The sequence below is a fragment of the Microtus ochrogaster genome, chromosome X (assembly GCF_000317375.1).
Source record: "Microtus ochrogaster isolate Prairie Vole_2 chromosome X, MicOch1.0, whole genome shotgun sequence".
NCBI lineage: Eukaryota > Metazoa > Chordata > Mammalia > Rodentia > Cricetidae > Microtus > Microtus ochrogaster.
In genome coordinates this window covers 33,428,107-33,453,350 of record NC_022026.1, presented here as the reverse complement: position 1 = coordinate 33,453,350, position 25,244 = coordinate 33,428,107, and the positions used below count along the sequence as shown (strand labels likewise).

The window sequence follows — 25,244 nt, the reverse complement described above, 5'->3', positions numbered from 1 at the left end:
GTAGACCAGGCTGGTCTCGAACTCACAGAGATCCGCCTGCCTCTGCCTCCCGAGTGCTGGGATTAAAGGCGTGCGCCACCACCACCCGGGAGTACACCTGGTTCTTATCTCAAATTCATATGAGAATCAAATTGCTAATAATCCTGTCTTAAAAGTTGTAGTAATAAAACTAAGCCAAAATGTCTCTTAGTAAAAAAAAAAAAAAAAACTAACCTGTTGAAGTAAACCACTTTAAATAGGGACTTTAAGACAATGCTAAGATTATTTTGTCATAATTGTTTCTAAGTTACCTTATTTGTGGTAGGTATTCCACATATGAAAATAGAAGTACTTTAAAGAAGGTAGATTTACCCAGTTACATATGACACAAATCTTGCAGCTTCTCTTGGAATATTTCAAAGACTGTAAGGCTCTAATCCAGCCAAGACATTACATATTTGGTTTGACAGCACAAATCCTGTAATCTAAGTTACATGACCTTTAAGCCAGTATCTGTTTGTAGGGGAAAAATAACAAGAGCTTGACGTAGAACAACACAAACTTGAGAAGAACAGGTCTATAGAGGAGTTGGGTGGCAGAAAGGGCCAATTAAGTTGCTACAAAACTAAGTCATCAAAGTGCATGCTATTTATAGTATGTATTTAGTTTCACAGGTTCAAATCTGTCAAATTAAAGCATTCCAAAGGATATCAAAATTAATGGATGCTCTATATTTACATTGCAAACAAGGCAATTACCAAGTAGTTTTAACAAGAGTTTAGACTTCGTGATATTTCCAATTATCAAAACTCTAGAGAAAGGTCTGATTATAAGCTTCAATCATCTCCAATCACATCGTAAGCTCTACTCCCCCTACTCCCTTGCTCAAACACTCTACCCAGGTTACAGGAAGAAGCAGAACTGTTTGAGTAAGCATCTGATGTTCACTGTGGTTGAGCCAAAGTCTCCCCATCTTGGTAACTATCTACTCTCATACACATATCCGGCCCTCCCTGAACTCCATCGTAGTTTCTCAAGCATGCCCTCATTCTTAGCTCCCTTGCAATTTTGTGTTGTATGCTGAAAGTGTTTCCTAAAGAATCACATATTGAAATAATGTCCCCTATGATATATTGGTATTAGGAAGTATCTGGGGCCCTTCCACGATATTAAGAACTGGACGAGACATTACTGGGCTCTCAGCCATGTAAGCCTAGCAGCAGTGTGTAACCCACAGAGGACCCTCACCAGAACCTAGCCATGATGACATCTTGATCCTGGATTCCCAGGCTCCAGAGCTGTATAAAATAAATTATGCTATACATAAGCCATCCAGTCTACACTGTTTTCCTATATATAAGCCAATGCTGATTATGATACACATACTGTTTTCACTAAAGAAAATGCTTTTCCTCACTTTATCACCATGAAAAACAATCTCTGCACTTTTTAAGAAGCTTTTTAGCCTTATCTTCCCAGGAAGTCCTCCCTACTATTCCATTTGAAGTGAAACTCGTCTGTGTTCCCAAACACCTTTACCCCTGCGTCTGTACTTACCACACTCCATCCTGTACCAGATGTTTATAACATCATATTCTTCAATTCTGTGTACATAGCAGTCAGAAATTACTTATCTTCACCCTAATAATGCTTACTTATCTTAATACTGAGGTGGGCTCCTCTAAAACATTTATTACATTTGATTAATTATTGAACAAGAAGAATTTCAAAGATAGAATTCTTCAAACTGAGTAGCTTACCTAAGCAAGTCGTCAGTAGTATAACTAACGATGCAAACCTACAAATTGGATGTTTAGGGACAAGGCCCAGCAAATCTGACCACACTAGTCTTCATGCTCCAGAACCCAGATCAAACATACCATCTGAAGAGGCTCTCCAGTCTCTATCAGGTACAGGATGTGGCACTCCAAGTAGCACTCTATTCACACCTATTTATTATTGCACTTATGACTTTCTAGTCACCTATCCCTCTTCTCTCAATAGGCCACAAGATTCTCAAGAGGAAAAACTATTTGGAACTGTACTTAATGCCCTCAGCATGATGCCTCATACACAGCAAGGAGATAATGTCCATGGAATTATCGAACCTTGTAGCATACGTTTATAATGAGCACAATGGTTAGTATGACTTGTGTGTGCTGCAGAATGAACTTGTAGGTCAAAAGTAAAGAAACTGATCATGTCATCTTTAAGCAGGTAACAACAGGTTAATGGTTATATGAAGAAATGGATAAAAAAGTACTTAGAAGTCACAAGAAATGAATAAAAGTATAAGAGGAGAGGTTATTGCAAATAGATGGGATGATGCAGTACGTGGCTTCAATTAAAGGAAGGGAAAAAAAACAGAAAGAGATCATAATTAGAATTAGGTGCTTAATATTATCCTCAAATACAAAATACCCTTGGCTTCTGGTGAGTTGAATACAAAGTAGCCAGTGACTTTCATTTGTCAAATAGGGAAGTTAACCTTGATTCAACTGGAACAGAAATCAAAAAGGTCAGTCGGTAACTACTAATAAAGAAATACAGTTTGCTGATAACTGAGGCAAGGGTAAACCTCAACTTGAAAAGGTAAACTTGATAAATACCATGTGAGCAGACGGATGTAACAAAACACTGGCATAAAGTATTTTCCTTTTGCAGGGCAGTGGTAGTGCACACCTTTAATTCCAGCACTCGGGAGGCAGAGGCAGGTGGATCTTTGTAAGTTCGAGGCCAGCCTCGTCTACAAGAGCTAATTCCAGGACAGGCACCAAAGCTACAGAGAAACTCTGTCTCGAAAAACCAAAAAGAAAAAAAGAAAGAAAGAAGTATTTTCCTTTTAAAGCAATATTTAGTCAAACCAAACCACAGCTCTTTGGCTTGCCATGGTTTAGTCTCCATATGAGATGTTGATGGCAGAAGTTTGGCATCAGCTACATATAGGTGGTATTGGGGAGAGGGGCATACTGTTGCCTGAACTGGTGTAGAGAGACAATAAACAGTGAGAAATCCATGAGAGTGTAGGAAGGACTAGAACTTTGGAAGTTAACAATTCTAGAAGCAAAAGGTACCAGAGAAGTTGATTTCACAAAGTCTAAAATAAACACAGGTCACCAGGTGTGGTCGCACACACAAGTAATCCCAGCGCTTGTACTAAAGCAGGAAGACAGCGAGTTCAAGGCAAGCCTGAGCTACACAGCAGGAACACATCTCAAAAATAAATAAAAGCCATATAGATGAGGAGTTAAATCTGAGCAGCATTAAGAGCTGGCAATGGTTCAAGAAATAAAATAAAAATCACCATAATAACTCATTAGGAAGAGAGCACATTTTCCCTAGTTGTCAGAAATTTGATAGGTGATAAGAAGGACAATTCACAATAAAAATTTGATAGCAGTCCAGTCCAGCAGGCTTGTATTAGCAGGAAGGAAGAAGATAAAATACAAGTTGTGAGGGCCAAAGATATGACAGATACTTCCTTGAAAACATGGATGATCTGACCCTATCTCAATACAGGGCAGAGGACAAAATGGCCAAAGCAGAATGTCTGAGTACCAACAGGAATGTATCCACACTAAATACAAAGTCAGAAGATCTAAAGCAACGTCTTTCAGGCTTGGCAATCTGTCTCAATCTTGACATTTTGGGTTGAATACCTCTTTGTGAAGGGAACATATCCTATGAATTGTAGACTATAAAGCAGCACTGTGGGCTCTCCACACTATATACTAGTAGCACCATCTTCCAACTCTAAAAATGTCTCCAGAAAATATTAAATATTTCCTGGGAATTAAAAACTGTCCCACTCAGAGAACCACTGGTCTAAAGGAGGTGTGTGAAACTTTTGGTGGCAGAGGAATCCTACGCCCTTTCTTACATACTTGTCCTTAACACAAGTTAAAGCTCTCTGAGCTTGATAAAGTTAAAAATCAAAGGAGAATATCGACAACCAGGGCTACATGGTGGGGTGGTTTGAATTAGATTACAAGTCCAACCACACCTCCCTCACACCTAGTACCCAGCATTTGAACACTTGGTACACTATTAAGGGAAGTGTTATTGCTATGGTGCTGTGGAATATTATTTTACCTAGACAAAGATGTGTTACATTTGTTTATGCTGAAGAATATTACTTTAACTGTGTAAATGTCTGTTACTTTTGTTTATGCTGCATTTATTTAATTTTGTAAAAATGTGTTGCATTTGTTTCACCTTGCCTAGACAGGGAAAGGATATGCAGGGTGCAGGCAGAGAGAATACACAGAAGGAGAAATCAAGGCTAAAGAAGAAGAGAGGAGAGAATGAAGGGGACATACCTGAAGCAAGAAACCAGGCAGTTGTACACAAACATAGTGAAAAGTAAGATATACAGAAAGAAAGAAGAAAGCACCAAGGTAAAAGGTAGATAAGGAGAAACAGATTAATTTAAATTAAAAGAGCTAGCCAGAAATGAGTCTAAATTAGGCCGAGCATTCATAATTAATAAAAAGTCCCGGTGTCATGATTTGGGAGCTGCTTGGTGGTCCAAAAGAAAAAGCCTGGTACAGTATGGATTTGATGGGGTAAGTCTATTACTGGAAATGGTCTTAGAAGGTTAAAACTTCATCCTCTTCCAGTTTTCTCTCTCTACTTCCTGACTGCATTTGAAGATGTGAGCTCCCAGCTTCCTGCTTCAGACTACATGTATGTTGCTTGCTGCCATGCCTTTCTGCAATAATGGTCTCTTAACTTCCTAGAACCATAAGCCCAAATAAACTCTTTATTCTATAAGATGCCTTAGTCATGGTGTTTTAGCGTAGCAATGGAAAAGTAACTGTATACATGGATTTTGAAGGATAGAAAAATTTAACAATCGAAACAATAAATTTTTCATCTGCTTAATTACTAGCCCTCTCATCTTATCTATCTTCCTCTTTCAAGCATGGTAAAGAGTTCAATGAAAAGGACCAACATGGAAATTTTAGCTCATTAACATTATAGTAAGTGTCAAATTACCATGGGGTATCCCATATAAATGCATAAATATTATGTCTCATTAATTTTTAATAGTGATCATAAGTTTGAAGTAGCGCAACTGCAGGCTCCAGGCATACAGTGAACTATTCATGGCATAATTTACCTATTATAGTGTAGTACCTGCACTACAGGACAGTACACAAGCCAGGAACTAAGCTGGAGACTTAAAAACACAGGCACACAGACAGACAGATAGACAGAGAAGGACATGGGGTCATCCTTAATACAAGAATGCCGACTTTATTGTGCTCACGGGCAGCCTATATAGGGATCCTTAACTGATAGCCACACCCCAGCTCTAGGCATCTTTCAGCCGCAGGCCCACCAGAAATCACTCCCTTGTCATCAGGGTCTTATGCTCAGAGCAGCTGCAGGCTGCTCAGAACACAGGAAAACAAGCTGTTTACAAGAAATTCAGGGTCTGGTGGTCCACAGCCCGCAACATTATAGTTTTTTTAAAATTAAAGGCATTCTTTTTCTTTCTGGAGGGATGATGCTTAAAGCTGAGAGAAGTAGTATCCATACATTAGGCACTCTCAATTATTTGGCATTTAAGCCCACAGTTAAGGCCTCTTACTAGGCACACAGCAATGCTAAAATAGTCTGTCACAAAACTTTCTGAAGACTAATTAAAAAAAGATGGCACTTGGCTGACTATACCACACTTTTATAGCAGCCAGTCTTTAGGCAAAGCAGACACAGGAAGCAGCAGGAGAAAGTAGGTGGTTCTTGGCACTTCCCTAATCAAGAAACAATGCATATCATGTGCTTGTGTAACAGGAGACAGCATTAGTTTTCCAAAGCAGTTTTGCCTGGCACAAAAGTTCACAAACAAACAGAAAATGGGGAGGGGAGCGGAGAGTAAAGAATGCAATAGGACTTGCCATGTATTCTGTTAGAAAGCACTAACGTACAAATGCGGAGAAAGAAAGGGAATGGATCACCATCAATGAGAGTAGTAAAGCGCAGCAAGCCTTGAGGTGACGCAGAAATTATGGAATAAAGGTCAAACTACCAAGACTGCTATTTTTAAGAACTGTGTTCATGTAGCCTTAAAATCCAGTCATATCCCTTCTGTGCCCATGGCACTTTTGCAAATGGTCACATATCTTCCCTACTATTTCATGGCAGCAATTCAAAGAATTTTAACTTGGGAAATTTCAGTAACATTGAAACAAACGGTCCCTGAACTCTGTCTTCTAAATTATACATAAGCATGGTGCAAATGTAGGTCAGGTCCAAAACATCACCATTCCACAGGAATACTGGGTCTTCTGGCTAATTTAGAACAACCCCAAGGTTTAGGCTCTTAGGCAGTATAGAACACTGATGGATTAAAATATAGGTTTTTATAATCACAATGGTCCTAAATGCCAAGTTCACTGTTGCAGATTCCCAGGTAAGTTACTTAGCTGCTCTGAGCCTTTCTTGTTCCCTACAAACTGATGCTTGTCAGGATGAAATGTGTTAATATTCACAGTGAGACAATCCACCATCAATCCTAGAACATCCCTGTACATTAATGCTGTGTATGTCAAGACTAAAAGCTGCTGCTGGGATTATATGCAGGCTATTTCCCAGGACTTTGTTTGTAGCAAGTAATTTTCAGAATGAGGTAACATCTCTCAATACCAGCAAAGACCCAGGTGTGTGCTTGTCACTATTAAGGTGACAAATCCCTTACGTGTTATTCGACTGTAGCACAACTAACTTCCTGTACCCATGATCCATGTCTACCCTATCAGACTTAAGATTATGGTGAACCTGAGTATCGTGCAGACATGTTACTATTACTTTTTCAATGATAGTATTCTTTATGTCTGACCTAGACGCCTTAGCTATTCTGCAATCATTTGTGAAATGGGAACAGTAGGTACAAAGGATAACATCTCATACTTTGCATGATTCTTAAAGATTTATTTGTAATTATAAGGATGGGGAGTTGGTATGTGCACATGAGTACAGATATTCAAAGAGGCCAGGAGAGAGCACTGGATTTCTGGAATTATAGGCAGTTGTGAGCCAACAGACATCAAGGCATGAAACATGGGTCTTCTGCAAGACCGGTGCTCCTAACTGGTGAATCATTCCCCCAGTCCTCTTTGTATGGCTCTTCACAAATACATGTAATGAATCCAGAAAAGCAATGAGATATGATATGATATTGAGTATCACTGAATTATTTCTGGATAGCCTGAATATTTGGTTAATGAGCCACAGAAATGGCTCAATGCTTAGAATAACCTAGAATGAAGCTAACATTCTCTAGAAGGAAATATATGGATAAAAGAATGTTGCTATAGTCTTCATTCGACTAGAATAATTCAGATTCTAGAAACAAAACAAAACTATAAAGTCAGATCGGATATTCAGTTTTTAATATTCAGCCTAAACAGTGATTTGCATACTTCCTAATTTCAATCTAACTAAAATCTAGACATAGTGCATTTCTGTTAAAGCAGATTCATTGCAACTCTTAAATCTTTGATCCTTAATATGCAGAAACTGAAAGAAGCCCATGCAGATCATCTATTTTAACCCCTTTGTTATATAGAACAAACTGACACATTAAAAAAAAAGTATGTGCCCATAAATACATTTTAAAGTTAGTTCATTTCTGAAAAATTTCCTCAAATAGCCAAAAACAATCTCTTTTAAGCAATAAGATGACATACATATCCTAGCTAACTTATTTCATCTCTGAATAGCATAGGAAGTACTTTTATATCCTACAAAATACAATCGAAGGTCTTAACATGTACTATGTGTTAAGATAAAAAATGGAGTTTCCACTAGCTCACAGCAACATGCATGGTGATGAGTATGAATGGGAAATGCTATTACAGAAATATATGACACATTCAACAATTCATTTAACATTCAATGACAATTCTTCTACATTGACAGTCTTCAAAAAAACTAGTAAACATGATGAGGAATATGATCTTCAGTGCTCGAAACATTCAAGTGATAGCATTATTTTAAGGGGAAGAGGGAGTTAAAAGCCCGAATCTGCAATGTAATACAATAATACACCTTGATCTATAATTAGCTGGAACAGAACTGGAATGACAAGTGTGGAACACTGGGCTTACAGCCCTGTACATTCCCTACTTTCATTTGATATAGAGATAGGGCTGCTTAAAATTTAGGATGTAGTCTCAGGCCAACTCAGTTTATATTAAAATGGAGGGTTTGGATCTCACAATAGCATCTGAAAACTGTTTGATAGAGCAATTATAGGCTGTAATGGAAAAGTGTAAGAATTTAGAGATAGCAGAACTTAGGTACACTCTGCTTTAGTAAAACAAATACATGAAATATCTGAGCCACCTATCGTGGATAAAATCCAGGCCTCTTTTCTTTTCTTACCATAATAAACTTATTCTTCCATTTAAAGACCATTAGATTCAACCAAAGAGGGAAGAAATGTAAACTACTGCAGTGCCAATGACAAACGATCTGTGATGGCAACCTAAGAAAGGTTATTTTCACTCATAAATGTTTTACATACACACTGACTCATCTGGAAAACATTGATTTCATAATGAAAATTACCAGACTGCAGAGCATATTATAAGAAGTCCTGTCTCTGCCAATCCCATCTTAGCATTCTGTATGTTCTCGCCTTGTATCATGGGTGATGTAAATGAAAATACGTTCAAGTTACAGTACAAACTTCAAAAAAGTACAGTCTTATCCATATGATCCATGACTATGTAAAGCTCTTTGAAAAAAATAATGTCAAGAAAATCACTGTGAGGAGAACAGAAAGAGCAGAGCCTTAGTTGAACTTTGAGCCTAGGCCCTCAAGGACATGGTCATTCATATGTGAGGATTTGAGAATTCAAAACCTAAAGCAGTCAGGTATAAGACAATATATTACATAGACATACACATAATATGCCTATTCAAATGAATGACAAATGAAATATACCTATCGTAGAAGACTGGAGAGGCAGCTTCACTGTAAAGACAACTTGTTAGTCTTCCAGAGTAACCGTTTGGTTCTTAGCACATCTGGCAGCTCACAAGTACCTACAACTCCATTTCCAGGGATCCAATATACTCATGCATACATATGAACATAAAAATATGCATGATTAAAAATAAAGAATAATTTTCTTTAAAAACATCTACCCTAAATGAACCATTCAGCCATGCCCTGTGCTTGCTGAATTTTCATCCACGTATAAAAATAAAATACATTTGGTTTTAAGTGCATCACCCAAACCATACAAGACATTTGTGTGAAGTGGAAAAATACTCCAGGAAGACAGAGCCTTGTGCCTGGCATATGCTGGAAATAGTGTGATCTCCATGGCCCAACCATACATGATGACATTGCTCTATTGTATGATACATGTTATTAAAGGTCAAGATATAAATGCACAATGCTTTGCTATCTACATATAGAACCTTCCTAAATAGCTCTGGCCAGCTTAATATGCTATTAAACATTTCAGATTTTACCAGTGATTAATTTCCAAGCACATAAAACAGGACATGCATAACTTAACTTCCCTTAAGCAAAACAAAAGGAGAAAATGCAAGCTGCCTATGGCACCCCAACAATTATCACTCATTTACATTTATGTGTTTAGAGGGCAATCAACCACTTGACTGAGTCAGTAACTGCTCAGTTAAGAAGGTAAGGAGGGGACATAGATTACAAGACTAAAATTATTTAAAAGTTTATAAAGTTTGAGAAATTATAAACATATTACTTTTCAGCATTGTAACAGCAACAAACTGGTATCTGAAGAGTACTGGTTATACAATTTCTTTAAACCATCTATGGAGAATCTAGACCAGTTGTGCAAGTTGATCTACTCCAACAATCTGTAAAGCCATCGCCTCATTAATATAACGTGGTTTTCAAGGAAAACTCCAAATATCTATGAAAAAAGGAGATGGTAATTCAGATTTCCTGGCAAAGGTTCACTGACCCAGTCAACTAGATGCACATCTAGAGTATGTCAGAGTGGCCAAATAACAAAGAAAGCTATCTGAGGTGCCAAATTGGCATTTATTTGTAATAAAAGTACAAGTAGTTAGCTGAGCGGTGTTGGTGCGCTCCTTTAATCCCAGCACTCAGGAGGCAGAAGCAGGCAGATCTCTGTGAATTTGAGGCCAGCCTAGTCTACAAAATGAGCTCCAGGATAGCCAGGACTACACAGAGGAACCCTGTCTCAAAAATCAAACAAACAAACAAACAAAAAATACAGGTAGTAACCTAAACATGTTATTGTGTGTGTACATGTGTCGAAGAATTCTAATTATCTCTTATATATATAGAATTCAAGAGTATTTTCCCATTTGCTCAGCTATCTATAGCACTTCTCTAGTAGAAAAATTCTTCCACACAAACTCCACTTCAAGAAAAGTGAAACCAGAAGTCTAAATTTGGTATATTTTCTATGATACAGAGTAGTTATTCCAGTCTATCCACACTTGAACAGATAACTTTTACAGAATTATAGACAAATGTCAACCTAACTTAGATTGATATTTATGTAGACTAACTTTGAACAATATTTTAACATTATTTAAAGCTAAATTTATCTAAGGAAGTTTGGAGCCATATATATTAATTACAAATGCATTAGATTAAAAATTTAATTATGTTTGAGGTAATTGATGATACTTGATTATGGGTTGAACACTGGACGATACCAAGGGTTGTGTTAATATTTTAAAGATGTGACAGTGTCATAGTGATTATTTTTTTATTAACAAGTCTTCAATTTATTCAAAGCAATTCAGTTTCAAAACTTAAGTTACAGCAATCAGAAAAAAAGTCAGAACACATAATCAGTACTGCCTGTTCTTGTGTTTAACACTGCGGTGGCTTTATTCAAAATACAGCTGCACAAAAGCATAGTGACTGTTTTTAAGAATTCAGTAATCTATAGAGATGCACAGTGAAGTCTGTAGGAGTAGAATGACACGATATTCAGAGTATGAACTAAAATCTCTGGCAAGGGAAAAACAAAGGACACATAAAGTAAATTTAGAAATTCTAGAGGTCTAACCACTCTATCTGGACAATAGATAAATGGTAGGTCATCATATTATATTCTTTTTTATTTGTTTTAAAATATTTCAGCTTAGTTTTACTTTTCTCTGGATAAAGAGACCAACAAATTAGTGGTAAATGAAAAGTTCCTCAAAATGTTGAATGGACATTTATCAAAACATGTGGCTATCTATAGGCAACTATCACAGCACAACAAATAGATTTTTTTTAAAAAAAAGATTATGAGCTAAGGGAGTAACTCAGATGGTACAGTGTTTGTCTAACAAGCATGAAGTCATAGGCTTAATTCCTAATGTCTCATAAATTGAGAATTAGTGGAACATGCCAGTAATCCCAGCATTCAGGAGGCAGAAACAGGAAGATAAGAAGTTTAGAGTTACCCTCAACCACATCGACAGTCTGTGTATATAATACTCTATCTCAAAAATAAAGGACTGTATTCAAATCCTCCTGTCCCTTAGGCAAGCATCACAATTACCAGTGACTGAGTCAATGGTCATTTGTAAGTAATTTCTTCCTAATACTGTGTTTGAGTTGTACATAGATTGTCTGATACAATTAAAAGCTTCTCACTTATGAGAGGCACCACTTTATAGATACCAAACAATAAAAATGGGAGGCTAATTTACTCATGATTTTGAAAGCAATGGAACACCCTCTTCCCAGAATAATTCAGTAAAATCTTCATTAAACCAAGGACAGCACAAATGGTGATGAGTTAAAAATTGTGTTTTCTATATTACTTCACAAAAAGGGCACCAATATCTTCTTCCCCAGGCCACTTCACACGAAGCAAGTATCTAGATTTGTTTAAGGTTCTGTTTAAAACTATAGTCAAAGTATATCACTTGATAATAAATCAGATTCAGTCTGATCAGGTCATAAATTTCAACTCAGAGAGAACACATTTCTTTCTATTTCTGAGGTTCACAATAAACAACCATCTGAAAATTTGTATCAACCTTTACGTGCATCAATTGTGAGCTGTCTTCCACAATGGGTATCGTCCATATGAAACCCATTAGGTTGAAAGATTACAGCAATGTTTTTATGTCACTTAACCATCATCTTAGCTTTTTCTGTCTTCAGAAAAAAAAAAAAAAGAATGTAACACAGACTCTAAATCTGACAGAAAGAACTTAAAATGAGAAAAATCTGGGTCATTGATAATAGCTATTTCAATGCTAAGGCTACACGGTAATATATTAATCAGGTGGGCTGATTCATATAAATTAGCATATATTATTATATACTATTTTCAGAGCATGCTGGTATTTACAGTGTTGGTTAAGATCGGGTTAGAAATGAGTAAGATTTCACTTAAATGACATGTTGCTACTGGCAAAGTTCTTAGTACTTACAATGAAATCTAAGGAGGTTTATAATTATAAATTGTTCAAAAAGGAACAAAAGAAGTAAGAGACTGAATAGCTTTCTACTTTTAAGAGTCCCTGAAGCATAATGACTCAGTGCTATACATAACTTCCACAATAGAGGTGACAGCTTTTAAACTTACCTCTAAGTCAATCCCCATAACACCTGAATGACTCAGTTTCCTTATTTGTACAAGATCACTAAGTTCCTTGACAAGCCAGAATGTCATACGTACCTACTGAATTTTTTTAAGAAAAATTTTAACTACCTGAAGTTGATCAATTCAAAGAAAACATGTTCTTTAAAAATTTAGAGTGTGGGCTGGAGAGATGGTTCAGTGGTTGGAAGCACTTATTGCTCTTACAATGACCTAAATTAGTTTCCCAGCACCCACATAGTGGTTTCAAAACCCTAAGAACCTCCAGTTCCAGGGGACTTGATAGCCTCTTCTGACCTATGCACACACCAGGCACATACATGGTGCACATACATATGTGCAAGCAAAAACATTCATACACATAATATAAAATAATCTAAATTTAAAAAACAGTAAAAAACTTGAGTGAATAAGCTAAGCTCACATTTACAATCATTCAGAAGAAAGGATGATTAGTAAAAGGACAGAATATATAATGCTTCAAAACCAAAGGGAATTAGAGAGGAAAACAAGGAATCAATCAACAAACATCTGATTTTGGAACTTTATACAATAATAATATTAGGGATTTCAAACTGCAAAACTGACATGAAATTCAAAAAGCACAAACAATATTTTTTTTTCTAAAACTGGGGATTGAGCCCCGGTCCTCATGATTGCCAGGAAAGTACTCTAACATGGAGCTACACCCCAATTCCATAATCACATTTGATTCAGGTGATATAAGAAGCTAACAGTAATAACATTATAGAATTTCATAAATGTGTTCTTAATGTTTACTGTATTTTATCTAAGCCCCTTTGTCTGGCAAATCAGACAGACAAGGTGGCATGTTTTTGTAGTTCCAGCTACTGAAGGGACAGTGTGACAAAAGGAGCACCTGGGATCAGGAGTTAAAAAATGGCCTGGATAACAGAAATGCAGGATCATGTCTCAAAAATTAAACTAGTATTTGGGGCAGAAAACCACATCTCATTTAATTAATTTAGATATTAATTAAAGACCTGAAATTTCTAGTATTAATACTCATCAAAGATCACATGCAAATAAAATAGAGGAAGAAGACTGAAACCCAGAATTTTTCACTCTACAGTCCATATTGTTTTTTGATTAATCTGAAGACTCCTAGTAATAACAGCAAACTGTTACTTGGTGCTTGGTAATGTCAGTACAATCTCTTTGGATGGGCATTCTGGCTCTGACATCAGAAGAATCTAAACAAACAAGGGGAGGAGGGAGTTTCTCATGACCCTGAAGAGGTTGTGTGAACTTCTAACTCAGAAAAGACAGGAATCAGGCATGTAGGCCCTGGTCATAATCCATGCATTTGGGATATGGAGGGAGACAGGATCCGATATTGGCCAGCCTCAGGAGCTACATAGTGAACTCAAGACCAGACAAGGAACTAAAGCAAATCCAAAGAGAAACAGGAGAATGAACAGGAAAGTTCATTTGATAATATACACATGTACATACTAAAAAAAAAATCTATGACACATAAAAGATAAAAAATTGGGGGTTGGGATGTTACTTGGTTGATAAGAGTGCTTACTTAGCACATATGAAGCCCTTAGTTGAGTCCTCGGCAACACATAAACCAGATACAGCAAGAAGCATGTAATCTCAGCATTTGAAGTAGAAGCAGAAAGATAAAAAGTTCAAAATCACCCTGAATAACACAGGCAGTTCAAGGCCAGCATGGAATAAATGAAATCCCATCTTTAAAAATAAACTATCACTTTTATTTTTATTTTTTGTTTTTGTTTGGTTTGTTGTTAAATCTCTTTTCAACAAGGTAAGTCCCAAATATGTGACCTATAGAGAAAAAAAGTCCACAGCTAATAATCATTGGATGATTTACAAGAATAAACATAAAAAAAGGAGCCATGTCAGAAGCACTTTGAAATCTCTCTAAAGCGAGATCAGTCTATAACACTGAAACTCATGACAGCTAAGTGTTCAGAAGAAAGAAGAGCCTTCTTCCTCAGTAAGATAAAATAGCCAGTGAAGGTTTAAAGGAAGAGAGCACCAAGCTGGGCTATGAAATCACTGCGATTCATTAAAGACAAACAAGAAAGATACTTCCAACTTGGTGAGACTACCCAGGGTGGTGTCAGGAAGGAGAGAAAATGGGAATTACAGGGATAAAGAAATGCGGATGCAGGGCAAACATGAGAATCTACTGGAACCCAGGACTCTAAATGGCAATCTCTACCATACTACTCTGCTTCTCCTGACTGCCCTTCCTCCCTCCATTCTAGCCTCCCTTTCTAGTAAATTCTCTTCAGGTATAAATTTCTTTCTGAAAGACATGTCTAATCAGGGAACTCTCATTTTAATCTCTCCAACAACTTACTCTGACTTTCAGAAAGAAAGGTGAAATTCCAACATGAGACACAAAGATATACTGTGACCTAGAGCTCAGCCTTTTGTGGCCAGACTCACTAATATAACTTCTTTTTGTGTCTGCCGTATTTTTGTTTCAGCCACTCGTATCTAGTTTGAACATTCTTTACTAGCATATTTCTACATCTATCTAGCTTTGTATATTTTGCCATTTTTTATGTAGAATGACTTCTCCACTCCAATCCCTCACCCCCCACCCCAACCCCTTTCATTTAAAGCTTTATTCATAACTTGGTGCACATGTCTTCTACTATAAGCCTTTCTCTTTTTTTAACCTTTTATTTTTTTTGCAGCATTGACATCATGTATTTTGATCCCATTTATCTCCCCATCCCTTCAGATCTGCCCTCTGCCCTTGTAACCTTCCCCTCCAAAAAGTAAAATGAAATAAAATAAAATAAAATTTAAGAGAAAAGGGAAAAAAAGAAAAATATATCATCATGGAAGCTGTAGTGTGGCCCATTGAGTCACACAGTATACCCTTTAGTCCACATATCTTAACTTGCAAGTGTTCATTGCAATGAGTCATGGGTCTGGTTCGAGGCCTCTGGCTTCTGCTACACTTATGATACTGAGCCCTCACTGGAACTCCTCTTGTTGCCCTGGGCTGTGGAGATCCTGCAGTTCTGAATCTGCAGGTCCAGTCCCTTCACATGCTCCAGGAGATTATGGATGGGGTGGATGTTGGGGTGCATCAACTCATAGCCCTTGTTCTGGGCCTGGGTGGCTGCAGGGTTCATCAGCTCACCAGCTCTCCAGCTCTCCCCGAACCTCATCACCATGGCTGAACTCCTCAGCACTACCTCAGCTGCAACACTCACAAAAGTGGGCCCTGTACCTTAATATATAAATACATAAAGATACAGTTTTTAAAATCCAGTTTGGCTGGGCAGTGGTGGGACATGCCTTTAATTCCAGCACTTGGGAGACAGAAGCAGGTGAATCTCTGAATTAAGAGAATAGCTTGGTCTACAGAACAAGTTCCAGGAAAGGCAAGGCTACACAGAAAAACCGTGTCTATAAAAACCATGGAAAAACAAAATCCAATTTGACTAAAATGCTCCTTTGTGACATTCTTATAATACTCACATATAATTACCTCCCGTCTCTGCTTCACTGGATTAGGAGTAATTTTTTAAAACAAGGTCATACTCTATAGCCCAGGCAGTCCTCAAATGTGAGATGTTCCTACTTCAAAAATGCTGGAAATACAGGTATGCACCATTATGCCTGGCCTGACTATGAGCACTTTCATTTCACCAAACTTGGAAGTTATGGTTAGAACTTGGTAAACAAATTATGTACATAAACCATTAAATTCAGGAATTATTATTTAAAATCAAAATGTAATTCATCAACTGTAAAAAAAAATAGCCAAATGCTCAGTTACATAGTAACCAGAATATTAGTGTGCTATTATAAAGAGTTTCTAGTTAACAGCTAAACATCCCAATTCTGGCTTCAATCTACCTCCCCTGCCTATCAGAACAAGTTATTAATTTCACTACCAAAAAAGCAATAGCTTCAGAAATTATACAGGCAGAAAATCAAAATACAAAAGTTTCAAATAATGTCAAGCTACTCTATATCTACCATCTTATGATAGAAGATGGAGGTATTAGATACATGTTAAAAATGTCCCCCTCACTCTCGCTCGCTCGCACGCGCGCGTGTTTGTGTGTGTGTGTGTGTGTGTGTGTGTGTGTGTGTGTGTGTGTGTGTGTGTTTGCATGTGTATGCATATCTTTGTAGAAGCCAGAGGTCAATCTTGGTGGTCATTCATCAGAAGGTACTTCCCTTTTTGAGACAGTCTCTTTCAAACGAATCTGGGACCCCTTTAGTTAGGCTAGGCTGGCTGGCCTGTAATCTCCAGGGACAGGCCTGTCTCTTTCTACCCTCTGGGATAACAAATGTTTGCCACCAGACCGGGCTTTATATCAGATTGCTGGGCATCAAACTCAGCTCCTCATGTTTGCTTGCAAGCACGTTACCAATTGAACTATCTGTCTAGCTGCAACATTGCATTCTCTTATAGTTGAGAGAATTGCTTTAAATATGTGAGATGCAGGACAGAGCTTCTCCCTTACACTTCTCTAGGGTATTTTCTCTCCTATTCAGTTTAACAAAATACAAGCCATGGTTGATATCAAACTACTAATCAATCTAAGAGCTGTACTCTTTAATAGCATGTTACAATGTTGGCCTAACCAGAAAGTTATATAAAATCCAAAACTCTAATACTAATATAATATTTAAACTGCATTGGGTTATTGAAAGAACTGACTCCCCAAATAGAAAGATGGATGGATGGATGGATGGATGGATGGATGGATGGATGGATGGATGGATGAGGACTCATTAGAAGGATACATATCTGAAAAAAATGAAATAAAATCTGTTAAGATTTGACTCAAATAACCTTAAACAGAAGTCATTACAGTTCTGAATGACCAATGTGAAAAAGGTCTCACTGATAGCCATCAATAAGCTGAGAATATAAATAACTGTCACTTTGCCTATAAAAACATACCCTATATTCTCATTTTTCCAGATCCACAAGCAACTAAATGAATGCAATTGCATCCCAAGTCTAATAGTTTAAAAAGCCATTAGACTACAATGATCCAGTTAATTTTTTAACATGGCAGAAACTTCTGTCATGGCTGAACAGTGCATAGATATTGTGACCTAAACCTTTTATCCCAGCAGGATTTCCTTGTATGGCTCTTCATTGTACCCAGTGTTTTCTCTTCTCCCTTCATCAGACTCCTCAATTCTCCCACCGTCATCTCCTTTGCTGTCTTTTGAACTGCTACGGTTCTTTTTCTTTCTACAAGTCACAGATGGTTGTGAAAAACTTAACAAAAGGTATGAAACCCAGAAAAATAAACATTTCCAATTTTTGTCATATAATTTGAAAAGTTTTGAACCCCTAAAAGCACAATAACCCAGATAAATAATTTCTATTGCCATATGGCTGTTTTATAAACACACAGAACTCCTTTACACATACTCATAATTGAGAATTATAGTCTACATAATATATAGCATTAATGTTTTAAAATTTAGCCTAAAGTCTTATACTTGCAAAACTTTAAGTTAAGAATCTCAGGTGAACTCTTCCCTAGAAAGTTTACCAAATCATATTGCTTGGTCAAACTGTTTGTCTTAAAATATGCCATACTGTCTTCCTGTTTTTATTAGTGTGAAGCGTTGGTTTATAGAAATCATGTAAAGCTCAAAATATACTTGATGGGGAAAAAGAAAATTCATGTCAGTATTATGCTCTGGGTTCTAATACTTGATCTACTGTTCACTATGGAGCAGTGAAGTTGGCTGGGAACTGAAAGTGATGGTATCTCATAATCATCTAGCTACCTTGTCAAATCAAGGAAAACATGAAAGAGGAAATAGGACAAACAGCCAAAGCGTGGGAAGAATATTACCAAGATGTTCTTACTAATTGAGATAAATGTTTTTCCTTTAGCGTCCTCCAAATTGGAAGATCCTTACTAGATGAATAAAACTACTTATGAAAACTATCCTTTAACTTTTGTTTTTAATTAAACTTTTTACTGCTGACCAGTTTGTACTGGGACAGGTGTGGGGGAGATAGAAGTAGAGTCATTCTTTTACCACAAAATTTCAAAGCCACATCATTAAAACTCTGACTACTTGGATGGGTTGGGCGTGGTAGCTCATACTCATAGCAAGTTCCAGAATAGCAAGGACTATATAGAAAGACCCTGTCTCAAAAAGAAAAACAAAACAAAAACAAGTTAGATTCATTCAACTCTAGAAATACACTCAGAACTGTTTTCTCGAACTCATTATGGTGCAGACACTCATTATGACTGTGTTAGTCAGTACAGAGAGTCAAAAATGCTGTGACTCCATTTCCTTATTTGTAAACGTGGGGGTAATGGAACACATTAAGCAAGTGATTTCTAGATCTGTCTCGGGTTTGTATGGAATTGATGAGATTTTAAATTTACAATATTAATCTAGCACAAGTACTTTCCCACATAATGGATATGTCCTAATGTCTGGCCCCTATTTTCCTGTATCGACAGTCTGTAATAGGAAAGCAAATAGGAGCCAAAAGAGAAGTGCAAGTCCAGACCAAATGGCCAGATGCCACAGGAAATGGTTTGAGTTGCATGTCACTGTCTCACCCTCTCTTCTATTATAATCAAGTTGTTGCTTACAGCTGGAATATAGACATGCAACATGTGGTTTGTGCTTGGGATGTGGACTGGGAATCTTCTGTTTCAAAAGGCTCATGAGAGGCTGAAAAGTTTATTTGCTGAATCTGTGCTGGAAACCTCTTTCTCCACATTCCACTAAAATGAGAAAGTTTACAAAAAAGAGGAACCCTTTTAACTGATGAGCTGAAGAAACCCCAGTATTTCTCAACCCAATACGAGGCCCTGTAGATCTCATGTCTTTTAGCAGGAAATGAACTACAGCTACTGGTCCACACTGTCAGGACTGTCAGACACATACAGGGCATATAACTGCTTTTGAGCATTCTCAACAAAGTGGAAACACTGTGTCGGAATAGTCGGGGGTGAAGGACCTAGCCAAGTCTCCAACTCCCAAGCTCGCTCCCCTCAAGCCACAAGGTTCCAAGGAAATGTTTCTTTGGCGAGCACATGGTGGGGGGAACGCACGCAGGCAGGCGCCTCTTCCTTGGATTTCTGGCAAAGTCGAAGGACCGGGAACCTATGTTGTGCTTCTCTTGATTTAAGTAGCTACGAGTGGGCTCCGATGTGTTCCAAACGGAGAGGAAGGGGGTTTCCCTTGCCCTGGACCCCAAGTGTTAAGAGGCCAAACAGCAACTGACAAGAGGTGGGAGGGAAATGGAATCCCGCAAAGAAGGTTCGCGCCCATAAGTTACACAAACAGCCCTACCCAGTACTCTAGGACACGACGAGGGGTGTCCCCAAGTCGGGGTGGGGCCTTTCTCCTTCGCAAACTGACACGAGAGAGGGCCGGGTTAAGAGGAGAAAGGGTGCTCTTCCGCCCCCACGCCGTCTCCGTTCCCCGAGTTGCGCGGCGAGACCACGGTTGCAGCTGGGAGGGGGGCCCGGGTCCCCCGCGTGTTCCACAGCAGGACGATTCGGGGCTCTCGGGTCCCCGAGACCGGCTGGGGTTGCGGGAGCACTTACCAATTTGGGTTTGTTTTTCGTTTCCTCTTCGTTGGCGGCCCGGTTCCCCGCGCTCCGCTTGTTGCTCCGGCCCACGCCGGGTTCCTCGCCGCCGCCTCCAGCTCCCGACGCCGCCGCCCCGAACTGCTCCATCTTTCTCTGGCCCTGTCACCTGCCGCCCTGGAACCCCACGTCTCCGCAAGGGCAAAAGCCCCTCGGAGCGCTCCGGATGTCCCGCGTCCACAGAAAGAGAGGGTTGCCCGCCAAGAGCCGCTCCCAGGCCCCCGGGTCTCCCCAATCCCAGGCTACCCCGACGCAACCACTCCAGTGCTAGCACTCAGAGCTGGGGCAAGCCCTGCCCCTAAGCAGCTGCAATCACCACGGTCGCCTCCGCCCTCAGGGCGGTGTTTAGGGTGGAGGAAAAGTAGGTGCCTATCTCTTTAAGACGGCCTCAACACACGTGATTCACCAAAGTGCCCGCTGTCGGTTGCCCGGGCTGGCGCCTCAGAAAGCCTCTTCCTACTCCTGGTGCTGAGCCGGCTGGGCTACTGAGCATGCCCGGAGCGGCGACTGGAGCCTAACAGAGGACATTCTGCTGTGGTTAAGCACTGATTTCACTTCCTGATTGGCCTAGCACCAAATGGAAGAGAACTAGTCTAGACGGATAAAAGGGAGCCCATTTTAGAGATAGGGAAACTGAGTGAGTAGGATTCTCATTTGCATTTTACTGAGGAGGCCTACTGAGTCTCAAGCTTTCACTACTGTTGGCCAATGCACCTTCCTTAGTCAGAGGGTCCTTAGGGGGTGTGCTCTTGCTACACTCTGTGGGAAGGTTTAATTAGCTAGGCAACTGGCAACGTGTAGGAAAACCACTGGGAGTTCTGATTAATTGCCTAGACAGATTGTATGGGTCAAAGTGGAAAGAGTGGGTGCTTTTGTTTGCCATGATTGCTTTGTGGCCAAAGAAATACAGTCATTGCTTTCTTTCCGGGCTGTTAGTGGTTAAAGCCACCAGTCCCTCACCAAGTAATCCGTGGGGTGATATTAAGCTCTTTAACCAAAGCACTTCTTTACAGTTTACCATTGAACTGAGTCCTATCTGCGATTTCCCAAGCTAGTTTAGATTCAGAGTTATTGTGAAGAGTCAATAAGATCTTGTGTGTCATAGCTTTATTTAAAAGATAAATCCCTAGACAACTGCCGGTGTTGTTATGCAGCACCAGCGAGCAGCATATATTGTCCTCAGCCCTTGGTGCTGTCCCTCCTGTTTCATCGTCAGGAACTAGATTTCCCCATTCTTTTTCAAAGGATCCCTTACAAAAGCAGGGTTTGAAAGAACCACCAAACCATCACGGAATTAGGAACCAAGTACTGGGGAAGCCACTTGTAATATAAGCTTAAACACCAAATCCACAAGCGTGCCCATAACTGTTAATGACTAAGCCTAACTTTAGGCTGTGAGTTCTTTAGACCTTCTACAGTTCAATTTGAAGTTCGTTATACTGAAACGAATTTGTGTCAGAATGAATAGAGTGAGTATTTATTAGGATGAATTTGACCATCATATGCGTGTGGTGACGCAAATAACTTGAACTGTGGAGTGAAAGGATTTTAGATATCTCAAAAGAGCTCAAATACCAGCTTTGTTTTTTATCATTAAGTTTCATTTTAATCCTGCAGGCAGTAAGTCTCTGTTCCTGAAGTAGCCAGCTACCCAAGGACGGCAGCACGGGAGGGTATGCTCTCCAAGATACATTTGCTTTCTTGAAGATCATGCTTAACTTTGAATTTGATGTGTATTTTGAATTTGAGTCATTACATACATACACAATTGAATTTATCTAAATGTCATACCACCTAAAGTACTGAGTTAAAAAATAATATGAGCGGCAGAAAGATTATAAATGGTATGTCCAACAATTTGACATACTTCTTATAGAAGAAATGTGGGTATAGGTCAAAGCGAGTGGCCACCAAGTTTAAATGTTGCTCAATAATCTGTTCAGCATATATCTTTATGCCAGATGGTATAAAAAGTTCTCTGTGTTGGAGGGCTAAAGCTGACCTAATTTCTGCCCTTTATGTTACTGGAAGAAAAAGGCTAAAAGAATTGCATCATGGGACAAAAATAGGTGACAGGGAATGCATGCAGCACATATGTCGAAGGCTCAAGAGCACCTTCCCGAAAAAGATAAGGCTTGACTTAACTGTTAAAAGTCTACTTAAAGTCATGAAGTACCAGCAACCTAGTACTACAAATGTAGTTTATTTTCATGGAACTCTCAGGCTATTGGGAAAGGTATTTAGCAAAAATTTACTGACCGATTGCCTTACCAAAAAAAAAAAAAAAAAAGGAAGCAATGATAGCATATACAAAGACCTTGTAGTTTAAACAAACAAACAAAAACATAAGGTGGAGGATTGTTGCAAGAGGAGACACAGCAGAGCATACTGGCATACTGGCACACTGAGCAAGCAGAGGCAGGCAAATTTCTATGAATGTGAGACCAGCCTGCTCTACAAAGCAAGTTCCAAGAGAGTCAAAGTTATAGTGAGACATTGTCTCAGAAAACCAAATAAATAAATAAAATAAGAAACAGGATAGGTAGCAATTGAACATTGTGATCTGAACGATTATGAAGCCTCTGACTTGTACACATCACTGTCATTTTTAAAAGTGGAGGGAGAGGAATTGGTTCATATTGTAACATGAATTATTTCTCTATGACATGTATATATGGACTTGAAACCAAATTGATATGTTTTGAATACAATGTTGACCTTCACTGTCCTCAGCCTACACTAAGCTCCATTCACTAACCAATTGGACACCAATAAAAGATCTGTAATCTCTACCAAAGGTGGAAAAGTATATTCCTAATGTGGCTTACATTTGGCCTTATCGTGGCTAAGATCCCGTCTTAAATCTTCCATTTGTTTTTCAGCATTTTGCTCTATTTAATGTGAAAAGTAAATTATAAACCAAATACACAAGCAGAAACTTTTTTTCTTTTTTCAGGAATCAGGGTCATGGGTCTCTCTTGGAAACTGACACACACACACACACACACACACACACACACAAAAAAAAAGAAAACAGTAGCCTCAGGCAAGGATACTTGTCCCTTATCTAAGAGCCTAGCCCTTCAACCAACTGCTCTCCTAGCTGGTCTCACTTTACCTACATTCCTGTAATTTTTTTTCCTTCTTGTGACGCAAAAAAAGGCTGGTGGGGGGTGGAGAGCAGGGGGAGGAGGCTGTCTTTTCTCTAGCACCAAAGAAAGAAGATATTCCCACCAACTAGAGTATCAAAAGGATACTTTAGACCTATTGATGCCCCAGTCTCTCCCTGTAGTTTGTCATGAGTATCACGTCAAGTCCCAAATCAGCTATCGGGAGAAAGAAAAGTATCTTTCTTCAGACTGACCTTAAAGACATTCATTGTCCTAGGATTCTCATCTAAACAGTCTGTTATTCATAGAAAAATTAAAAACAAATTAGAAAAAAGAAAGAGAAAAAACAACTCCAAGGTCACAGCAAAATATTTATAAGTCACTGGACGACTAAAGGTAAACAAGTGTTTGCTAAGCATATATTATGTGGCTATCATCAAACTAAATGCAAAGCTGATTTAAACAAGGGGGAGAAGAGGTGTCAGAACTCCTGCTGTATCTCCTCCTAGAGAAGCTCTAGATTTTCTTGGTTGTCTTTTTGTTTTTGTTTTTTGAAAAAAAAAAAAAAACCTATATACTACAGTTAATAGGGCTTCCAGAAAATGGTCAAACAAGACCACTTAAATGTGAAACAACTATCCTAATAAAAATAGTATGGTGATTAAATCTTCACTGGCATTTAAATGAAGCATAAGTCATCTATGTAATGTCTCCTCCCTGTTGTTTGTCCCCACTGGCAATGAATTTTAGTAGATGCCATTATCAGCACTTTAAATTGAATTGAAGAGTAGTCAACTTTTTTAAAAAAAAAATACATTGGTGAAAGGTCTTCCCAGCTTCACTGAGTGCTCATAGCTTTGCCATACCGTTTCATATGGTTGAAAACTTAAAGGTTGAAGCCATTAAACCAGTGGATAGTACGCTGAAGACAGCATTTTATGCTGGATTCTTCAAACTAAAGTTTTTGTATGACTAAGTCGGCTTGAATATGTGGAAGTTGGCTTATGATTACTTGGAAGATTAAAGTGCTAAGAAAATTCATCAATGAAAACAATTGGACTTTCAGATTATTTTGACATCATTCTCCAGTTTAAGAATTGCTACAGTTGCTATTTGTGGTACACAGACATTTAGAATTAAATATAAAAATTTCCGCCATCACTCAACCTAAAATCTACTTGAGAAAAGGAACAAGAGAACAAAGGGCTAAACACAATGTGGTAGACCCTATTTGTAATCAGAACACTTCAGAGGTGGAGGCAAAAGATTAAGAGTTTATGGGCAGTCCCTGCAAAATCATAGTGAGTTCAAGAGTCTAGTGTACATATGATAATGTTTATGAATGAATGAATGAGAGATGGTAAGACAGAAGGAAACAAAAGCGTTTTGCTGGCTAGTTATATGTAAACTTGACCTGAGTTAGAATCATTTTGAAAAAGGGAACCTCAACTAAGAAAATGCTCCCACCTGATTGATCTGTGGGCAAGCATGTGGAGCATTTTCTTAAGATATGGTTGATATGCCACCACTGGGTTATATAAGAAAGCAGGCTGAGGAAAGGGGCCCAAAGGCAGGTAACAAAGTCAGAGACAACCCCTGTCCTCCACCAACTGCTAAGAGTCCCACAAGAAGACTAAGCTGCACAATTGTAACATGTACAGAGAGCCTAGTTCAGTCCAAGGCAAACTCCCTGGTTGTCAGTTCAGTCTCCATGATACCTGATGAGCCCAGGTAAGTTGATTCTGTGGTTTTTCTTGTGATGTACTTGGACCCTCTGGGTCCTACAATACTTTCTCCCCATCTTCCCTAGGATTTCCAGAGCTCTGCCGAAAGTTTGGCTGCGGGTCTCTGCACCTGTTTCCATCAGTGAAGCCTGCTGATGACAATTGGGGTAGGCAACAGTCCTCATATAGCCTCAATAGGAGAGGAGGTGCCTAGTCTTACTA

At 38.7% G+C, this 25,244-nt stretch overlaps 1 protein-coding gene across 3 annotated transcripts in view; it reads right to left on the bottom strand.

Annotated features, from left to right (window-relative positions):
* Positions 1-20,627, bottom strand: part of Diaph2 (diaphanous related formin 2) — a 793,576-nt gene extending 772,949 nt beyond the window's left edge. For 2 of the 3 annotated variants that reach the window (XM_026784824.1, XM_005358668.3), the window contains exon 1: positions 20,147-20,626. In XM_026784824.1, coding sequence (XP_026640625.1) covers positions 20,147-20,278 — 132 coding nt within the window. In that variant the 5' untranslated portion in view covers positions 20,279-20,626. Of the gene's footprint in view, positions 1-20,146 lie in introns of all 3 variants that reach the window. The other variant, XM_026784823.1, reaches the window with a different exon arrangement.
* Between the last annotated feature and the right edge of the window lie 4,617 nt (positions 20,628-25,244).